Source organism: Orbicella franksi, chromosome 6 (assembly GCF_964199315.1).
Source record: "Orbicella franksi chromosome 6, jaOrbFran1.1, whole genome shotgun sequence".
In the NCBI taxonomy this organism is placed as follows: domain Eukaryota; kingdom Metazoa; phylum Cnidaria; class Anthozoa; order Scleractinia; family Merulinidae; genus Orbicella; species Orbicella franksi.
In genome coordinates, this window is record NC_138150.1 from 2,323,023 (window position 1) to 2,332,500 (window position 9,478).

General features: G+C 38.6%; 2 protein-coding genes across 2 annotated transcripts in view; both read left to right on the forward strand.

Annotated features, from left to right (window-relative positions):
• Positions 1-4,359: 4,359 nt before the first annotated feature.
• LOC145489010 (uncharacterized) lies at positions 4,360-5,827 on the forward strand. The gene is made up of 2 exons (XM_081467897.1): positions 4,360-4,538; positions 5,153-5,827. Exons 1-2 carry the CDS (start codon positions 4,524-4,526, stop codon positions 5,690-5,692), a joined length of 555 nt encoding a protein of 184 aa, XP_081324023.1. The 5' UTR covers positions 4,360-4,523; the 3' UTR covers positions 5,693-5,827.
• Positions 5,828-7,261: 1,434 nt separating this feature from the next.
• LOC145489039 (methylthioribulose-1-phosphate dehydratase-like) overlaps positions 7,262-9,478 on the forward strand; it is an 8,971-nt gene continuing 6,754 nt past the window's right edge. The window contains exons 1-3 of the mRNA XM_081467934.1: positions 7,262-7,550; positions 8,876-8,976; positions 9,440-9,478. The exon at positions 9,440-9,478 is cut by the window's right edge and continues 10 nt beyond it. Coding sequence (XP_081324060.1) covers positions 7,494-7,550; positions 8,876-8,976; positions 9,440-9,478 — 197 coding nt within the window. The 5' untranslated portion in view covers positions 7,262-7,493. The remainder of the gene's footprint in view (positions 7,551-8,875; positions 8,977-9,439) is intronic.

Below are 9,478 nucleotides of genomic sequence, written 5' to 3' on the forward strand. Positions count from 1 at the left end.
TTGAAACAATGTCGCTTGCGAACAGGCTCACGCTGGAGCACAAGCGCGCGCGGCCTCTTCACCAGACTCCTTCCCGCCGGATCGCTTTGCTCTTCGCTGCTCGCGCTCGTGACTCAAAGGTGAGCCTGCTCGCAGACTAGAAACAATGAGAAGACACACGAGGCTGTCCGTTTTGTATAAGATGTGCCATGGTTTCTTAGACAGGAAATGGGAGGACTATTTGATTCCAAATAAAGAAGGGAGAACACGGGGAAGCCATGACTTTAAGTTTATTGTACCGAAAGTACACAAGAATGTTTTTAGATTTTCTTTGTTTCAAAGGACGATGGCTGAATGAAACAAACTCCCGAAAGAAACTGTCCCAGTCAATCTCTCCCTATTTTTAATAGTAAACTTTGTAAGGTTATTTTTAATAGCAGTTTTTATTAGTTTTATTTGTAGTTTTAGTTTTTATTATCATTTTAATGTTTCAGAGTTGGCGCGATGTCCTCTGGATGTTGCCGACGTAATAATATTTAGATTTAGATTTAGAACTTACGGTAAAGCAATAAGATTCGCTTCACCATGCAATATCAATAATTTCGATGCCGTCGAAAATGGCGGAGCCTAACTAAGTTCCTTTAAGATCAGATATCCAAACACTCCGTCACAGCTACGTTTTCTTTTGTTTTAACTTGATGAATTATTAAACAGTTTGAGAACCATGTGTCTTTCGCGTTCAGGAAAATGGGTTCACATTTTCGTAAGTATGAATTAGTTAAGAGCTTTCATGTCCATTCCGGGGGTTCAATCAGCGAAAACAAAATGCAAAGATGCAACTTTTTTATCACTCTCTTTGCTATTTTAAAAGTCCCTGATTTTTGTCTAAGAATCATGTGATGCTAATTAATTGAGGCGACTCTGTTTCTTTTTTTTTTAACTTTTCTAAAAGAAGCCTTTCAACGAAATTGTCTACCTTCGTTGTGCTAAGAGGTTATGTAATTCAAAGCGCTGGCAACATCCCCCGCTTTCTGCTCTTTGGGTAATTATTTTTTGAAGCCTTGCTGATTGACGGATGTCAACAATTGCAGTCAATAATCACACGGCCTAATCGCTTCCATTGAGGCCGTTTGTTCAGCCCCAAGAAAAAACTGGATTCGTGAAAAAACAAGCAAGAAAATGCTATATTGGATTTATTACGTCAGAAAACCTAACGTTCTCAAAACACAGGGGAAAAAAAGCCAAAGTGTAAGCCAACTTCGTTTTCGGCTGTGCAACCCGATCGGCTCGAAAAGGCTTGGAGGAGAATATTTCACAGTTTTAGGAAGTTTAAATAATTAAAGAGTAGCTCTCTGTTCTTTAACTGAATTTGCACGTCAAATAATTCCTTGCTATAAAATTCAGCAAAAATGATTCGGTTGGAACGTTGCGTTTTGTTGTGGAAGTGGATTGGAAAACTCCATTTGACAACTGTAATTCTACACCAACCACCAAACCACTTAGCCGGAATAATTATCAGTTCCCACAAGTCTTCCTTATACTATGTTGAATGGCTTAATTCATGCTAAAATAGGTTGTCTGTCATTCTTTTAAATCACACTTGAAATTTGAGCGCTAAACAAGAATTTTATCGAGGTAAACTCGCCCGAGACAGACATCTCAGTCTATGACAACGCCTTCTGGACGGAAATATTCCTCCAGTTTTCGGTTTATAGAGTACAAGAGCAACAAATTCATTAGTCAAAAAATTGCACAGAGTAGCACATTTTAAAAATCTCATATACATACGCATATATTTTAAACTGACATGAAGTTCGACTAAATAAAAAAGTTGTTACAAGTGCTAAAACAGTTCGTAACCTTAACAAGTTCTATGGAGATACGTTTCTGACCAAACAACAGCGAACTGAAGATACTTTTCTTAAACTGCAGTTTCCATTGATTCATACAAGTGGCACTGAATGTGTTCTCGAAATTGTTTGATGAGGACGAGTTGACATAAGTTTAACTCAGCTCATGGCGGATCTTGAACAACTTTTGATAAAACATTAAAGGCACGGGCAAAGTCGATCGAACAACCGAGAAAAAAAAACCAATTTCTTGCCGTACATGAAAAATACACTGGAAGACGAAAAACACTACAAATATAAAACCAACATGCAGCTGTCTATGTCTTTGATGTTAACGAAATGGACTGGTAAAAAGATGAACAGAGATGAAGCAAAGCTGGCGCCAACTGTCGACATCTGTCAATTATGGTTGCAAAGCCTTTTCAAAATGTCAAAACTTCAAAAGGGCAGCTTTCGGCGCTTCTGATGACAGCGCTCAGTTCTTAGCGCGAAGAAGAAAGACCTTTTCTGTTTATGTTTTCCTGTAGAAAAGCGCAAAATTCGAATAAACCGTACACGCCTATTTACGGTTGACATGATCTGACTTGTAGACGAAAGCAAAAAAGTTCTGCCCTGTTCAGAAAAAAACTTCGTGAGTTTTGCACATTCGTTTTCAGCTCGCAAAGTAACAGAAAACCGACACCATCTTGTACTTAGCTTTATAACAAATTAGTTGTGGATCTGGTTTGCGTTTTTTTTTTCTTTTGCCATCAGAATTCTCCATATGGTGAAACCTCGATTTAACGAATCTCTATTTAACAAAGTCCTGGGTTTAACGAAGTCATGGGTATAACGAATGGTATTCTTTGCTCTGGTGATAGTAAAATATATGGAAAAGAACTCCGGCTGTGATGTAACGAAAACTCGATATAGCGAACATATTTTGAGGGTTCCTTGGCCCTTCGTTATATCGAGATTCCACAGTATTGTGAAACTTTAGAAACGTGGGTATGTTTAAAACACGAAATGGCGAAATGACGAATTGGGACTACGAGTACTGAAGCGTCAATGTGGTTGTGATACAGGTGTCTGTGAGGATAACACTGTTATTGACAGCTAACCACTATCGAGACAGTGATATTTAGGCTAACCAGAGCGCTATTTAGGCTAACCGTAGTGCCATTTCACCATTTTGCTATTCCGTCTTTTAAACACGCTCTAGAACTGTCGGAACCTTTCTCTGATTAGCTCTTCGCAAGTGACGTCAATAACAAGTTAATTCAAAGCGTGGGTCCACATGTTAAGCGCGTGACATGCCGTGAGCCCAAGACGTTTAATAATCGCTTTCTAAAACCGTGGAACATGACCGCACTGCACTCCGCGATATGCTGTTCTTGCGTTAGAAATTAGTAAGACACATTGGGCTACCAAAAGCACCTTCTACCGCCCATAGCATTGGAATTATTAAGGATTAATAAAGCGTGTTTGCTACTTACTATAGTCCAAGATAACAATTTCAAAGTAAAGATCCAAGAACTTTTCTCGCTCTACAAATAGGAATTCAAACTTCCTTTGCAGCAAACCGCTTGATTCATTTCAAAACACTGCCTTCTCAGCTAACCATTTTGAGTTAAAAAAAAACCTTAAGGTAGAAATCTAGTTAACAACATGTTCCGCCTGTCATAACGCGGAATTCTTCGCGCCTTCCGCCATGTAAGTGAATGAAAGCAACAAAGTTGCGAACCACAGCAAGCACTCTATTCGTATTCAACATTTCCAACAAACGTTAATTAAAAAAACTATAAAGGAAAACTGGTTGCCCCAAATTTCCAGAATTGGCTCGGAGAACAGGACAACTATGCTAAGAGAACAATAATATTGTTATTCGGTCAGGTACGTACAGAACACGCGCCTAACCACGCTGTTTTATTTAACCGGAAAACATGCTCGAATAAGTGGATAACGGCCTCAAATAATTCAGTTTCAACAAAGTTTATTTTCAACTTATTCTTTAAATGTTTAAGAAGTGGATGCTTAAAGTCTTCGCTAATGTTACTGATTCCCAATTTTTGCACCATGAAATCTTAGGTTAAAGATGCCGTTTTGTAGTTTTTGAAGAGTGTAAGATGTTCTTCAGAATCACTTTGAGTTATAATTATGCATTTTCCAGACGGAAAATCGCATCAATCGGGTAATTTGAGAATAGTAGACAAATGTGTTAAGAGTGAAATTAAACCATTTTGGACTTTTTTTGCGTGGGATTCTACTCAAAACACCCTCACTGTAACCTGAGCCTCTTAGCCAAATGCTCCAAACTAGAGCAATTTTAAAGGCCGTTGATCAAAATCCCCAGTCAAAATCATACTTTCTTAGTTCTGGAAAGTTAGTGCAAACAGTCCTTCATATCTTGAACATTACAAAACTCAATACAATGCTAGATATCAGCTACTTTATCAGCAAAACTACACAGGAACTAGTTATAAATAGGAATAAAATGGTGTGCAGAATAAATTTGATGAAGGAATGACATTAATAATAAATGATGCGGAACGTAACTAGTTTCCTTCTTTGGCTACTTAATTATGCGTGAAATGAGGACATGCCTGTGAAAATCCTATTTAAGGGGACAACAGACGGGCAGCAAATAGGGTGCACTAGCTAGTTGTGAGCGCTTTTAAAAGTCTGGTAAAAACACAAGCTCAAAAGAAATAAGTCATGGAGATTGTTAAGGTAACACTGTTTTTTGGCTGTTGATGACAAACTGAATGACGATAAATGTACCAACTGTTTTAGCTTTAACAAATATCTTTTTAACTTTTCCAAGCAATAAGGAGGTTATGTATTAAGTAATTGATTCAGATCAATTGCGTTGGAAAACATTTTACAACTAAATTTACACTAAATGTCTCCGGTTTAGTGAGTAGGTCCAAAAAAATCATTAAAGTCTGAAATATAAGATTTTTTCCTAATTTACAAGTAACTGTTTGGTTCCAGGTCCAAGAATACCAAATCTCCTTGCAGGGCGTCATAGATTTCCTCCAATGAGAGTTCTGAGAATTTGGTTTTAGATCAACACGATTTCATTTACTTGATGATTTTCTCAATTCTCATCTCCTGTTTACTTGAAAATATATTGAGCTTGTAAAGAGAAGTTACGAATCGATCTTGGTAATTAAGAGACAGTTAATCTCACGGTGTTGTTTTTTTATTTTCAACACTTGACTACTTAACAGTGTATTGATCTTGTAAAGAGAGGTTAGGTGTTGATCATCAACACCTAATGATGATCTTTCTTGTTGATTAATTAACAGTTGATCTAACAGTGTTGTTTTTTCGGCTCGCAGGTTATTGCAGTTATTCTTGCTGTTTTTCTTCACCACGGAAATGGCCGAGCTATCACATCAACCAGCAACGACAACGTTGAAAGAATGCTTGATTTAGCTGAGGAAGAATTAAACACAGTCTTGAATGAGACAAACGAGAATCTAACTGGACGAGAAGAGAATTCAGCTGATGTCCTTAGATTATCAAAAACAGATTCATCAGGCCATAAAGCTATACAGTTTCAGTTCAGTGACGATGTCAGCGGTAAATCTATCATCAAAGGCTCTGATAAAGTGATCCTAGCGATGGAAGCCAGTCATGTTTGGCCACATAAGAGACAGCCTCTTGATGACGAACCTGAATGTTACACTGGCGTCTACAAGACGATAACCCTGAAGCATGCTGGACTCATAACATACCCTGAGTGTAGGGAGGTTGCACGATTTACTGCTTGTTCTAGTTCAATGGCAAACTCCGGTAACAAGAGGAAATGTGCGCCGTCAAATTATGTAGCTTATGACAATAAGCCAATTCCGACAAAATGCTCATGTGCTTCGTGAACTGATGAACCACGATTTAAATTTAACACTGCCTCAGAGCACGCGGATATTTATATTATTTACCGCCTAATATTTATTTATTTATTTATAATTGTAACACTTTAAGAGTATTTAAGGATATTTATTAGAAAATTAAATGCTGTTAGCGGTGAATCCGCTAACAAAGGTTCTGATCAGTTATCTTCTCCCGCATAACGTCTTGACCAAGGCAAACTGTCACACTGGTAAAACTAACCCAATGGTTATCTCGCAACATACCCCGAATGTAGAAAATTTGCCTAGTTGCGTTCGACAGAATCGAACGCAGTTGTAATTGGGTAATGGAGGAAAATCGAGTTTTCCTGTATGTATCTTTCTGTGGACACCAATTTGACCCCTCCACTGAAAATTCTTCAGGGGCGAATGTCGTCATCTCCATTTTTGTCCATGAGCTTTCTTTCGAGTGCTGTGCAATATTGTGGACTTGCGAGTGTTGCCGGAGAAAGCTCAGACTGTGGACTGTAGCGGATAAGTTGTTTATTTAAAGTTTAAAGTCAGTGTTAATGGCATTGAAAAACCTTGCAGACGTACATGTCTTCACGAAATGTGTACCCTCTTCTCTTTGACCAAAACCAGCGCTGCTTTTGAAATGTGTACTTTTTACTTCGCTGGCCTAGATTTCTGTGCGCAAAATACGTAGTTTAAACCCAACGAAAGTGTTTACATGGGAAGAGAGTTCAACTCGCACAGGAATACTTTGATACACCGACATGTCCTCCGCTTCATTGTTTCGGAAGTGAAAATGCTCCGATAGCTGTTTCCCCAAAGACAAAGTGATTGAAGTCGTGTTCGTAAACAGAATAATTGTCTTAGTTTTGGTAATAAAAGCCCGCATACCGACGGAACAGGCATCGTTTGTGTCAATTTACACAGTTCAGAATGGTAGGTTTCCAGTCGGTATAAAACATGGACTGCGAAATGCGGTCTGCGGACTGCGGACTGCGGAATGCGGCCTACCGATGCTTTACCTACCAATCCAAAATGGCTGGTGATAGTTCCGTGATGAGTAGTGTGGACGGAAAACATTTGATGCATTTGCAGACATTTTCAGAGTGAAAACTCCGTTTTCAAATTTCTCCGGCGAAGTGTGACGGAGCCTAAATCAATAAGCCGTTGCTTCTGAATTCATCTTTGTTTGCGTGTAATTACCGTATATCCTCGAATTAGCGCCTCCCCTCGATAAGCACCCCTCCCCTCCCCCTGTTACTGAGACAACAAAGGATGTATAGTTTTGGCGTGCTCAATCACAAGTGACAAGAGATTATGATTATAGATTCATTCAAGCACTGCACATTGACCATCGCAACGGATGGAAGTGAAGATCTGCTGATTCATTGGCTAAAGCCTAACCAACCTTGTGCAGCATGCCTAGACCGGCTAAATGGGTTATTTCTCGTAGTTCTTTAAGAGAGACAGGATCCTTCTGAGACTTCTGAGAGACTGACTCATGATACATATATTACAAAAAACCGATCATATATGACCACGATTTAGGAAAAATTAGATAAGCGCTCCTCCGCCTCCCCCCCCCCCCCCCCTCGATTAAGTGCCTCCCTCGAATAAGTGCCACGCATTTTCTTCTTAATTTGACATAAACCCCACGGGCGCTAATTCGAGGATTTACGGTACTTGAAAACAAACAAAACCGAGCCTTCTCACAGCGTATCAAGGCCTTTAACAGAAGCGTGGGGGAGGGGAACTGGAGGAGTTTTCTCCCCTCCCAGTCTCCCTGGACGGGGTAAAAGACGGGCCCTGGGGCGAGATGAAAACAGCAATGGCGAAAAGATCAACATCAGCTGAGTGTTCGGAATATTCTAAGGTAAGTATAAGTAACTAGCCTCTTTCTCGAATTCCACAGCTTGGAAGGTAAATTTTCGCAGACGCCAGTTAAGGTTACATTCGAGAAATTGAAAGGGTTTGCTTGTCCTCAGCTGGAAGGCATAATAGTTTGAACGTAGCGTCACAGATCTTCTTTTAAATGTCTCATCCTGGGTTATCTGTGTATAGCTAAAAAGTCGTTCGTAATGGTGAAAAGTCTCAATTGTGGGGAGATACCCTTCCTTAGGCCTCCGTGTTGGTTTTAATGTTTTAACTCAATTGAACTATTCGATTGGGTTAGAAAATCTGGCAATTGAACATAATACAATCTTTGTATGAATATTGAGTGCATCCATTTTTTCTGTTCCTAATCAAACCCAGTCACACAATCTTAGATCACTTTTGCTACGATTTCAAAACATTAGAGGTTTTAAGGAAAACGACCACTTTTTTAAGTTTAAAAGACATGTTTCGACAGAACTTCTGTCATCTTCAGTTGAATGAATGATTACAAAGCAAGTTGAATAATAAGTAGGCAAAAATGCTAATTAAGACAAATAGTAACAACAGAACATGAAAAGGTGTAAATTAAAAGGATAATTTTAGATTTACATGTGTAAATCTAAAATTATCCTTTTAATTTACACCTTTTCATGTTCTGTTGTTACTATTTGTCTTAATTAGCATTTTTGCCTACTTATTATTCAACTTGCTTTGTAATCATTCATTCAACTGAAGATCACAGAAGTTCTGTCGAAACATGTCTTTTAAACTTAAAAAAGTGGTCGTTTTCCTTAAAATCTTTACATGTCTGCTGCTATCTAGACCTATTAGAGGTTTTATGTTACCAAAAGTTGTCAAGTGCATAAACTATAATGATTCATTTTTCTTTTGTTCATGTGCAGAGGATGATGAATGAGGGTGGCAAAGGGTTTAAGGGAGACACACAACAAGGGCAAAAATTAGTGTGTGACATGTGAAAAACAACTAAAAGAGACATGATTTGTGAATTCATGAAAAAATCCATTGTTACGAGTAGCTAAAAGTATATGTGATGTGTGAATGTTATTAAAAATCGTACGTGAAACAGGATCACCACCCCCTCCTGCCCCTTACTACCGTCATGAGTGATAAGCCAGAAATTCAATGGCACCAGCCCATTATTTCAATCTTGTTAGTTTATCCCAGACTCCACAGCTTTTAAGATAACTAGGGAGTGATACATATCAGGTATTCATTTGAACTCCTGGGCACGTACAGTTGTGCGAGCTGGAGATTTTGTACTGAAAAGTTTATGTAAGTAAATCTTTTATTGTTTTGTTCCAGGATCCAGAGCATCCACGAAATCTTATTCCTGAGCTGTTGCAACAGTTTTATCACCTGGATTGGGTCACAGGTACTGGGGGAGGAATAAGCATCAAACATGGGTCAGTATGATATCATATATGTTAAATTACCATCACTGTATATTAAATGTAATGTATGTTGCTCATTAGCACATAGGATAGATGGTCTCTTGGGTTGCTCAGGTGTGTGAGGTTGCTGCCGTTGTTAAGGGTTAAATGTCCCTTTTTTTTCTCGAAACAGTTTTTTGACTCGGTTTAAATTTAATAACTCTTGTGAATGGAGCATTTTGACTGACAGTGGAAATTAATAATAATGAATGTGAAAGGTTCTTTCTCTTCTTCCTCCTTCCAATTTTCATCTTAATGATGATGAACCTTTCCAGGGTGCCCTAAAAATTTTTGGATAAGCACTGATCCATGTCATAAATGTGTGAGTTGTTAATTGCATCAAACTTTCTCTGACATGCAACATTTTCACTTTGCACTGAACTCAGTCAGCAAATAATTCTTTATCATATCTTTTTTTTTTCCTCTCTCACTGTAGAGATGAGATCTTCATTGCTCCGTCTGGTGTCCAGAAGGA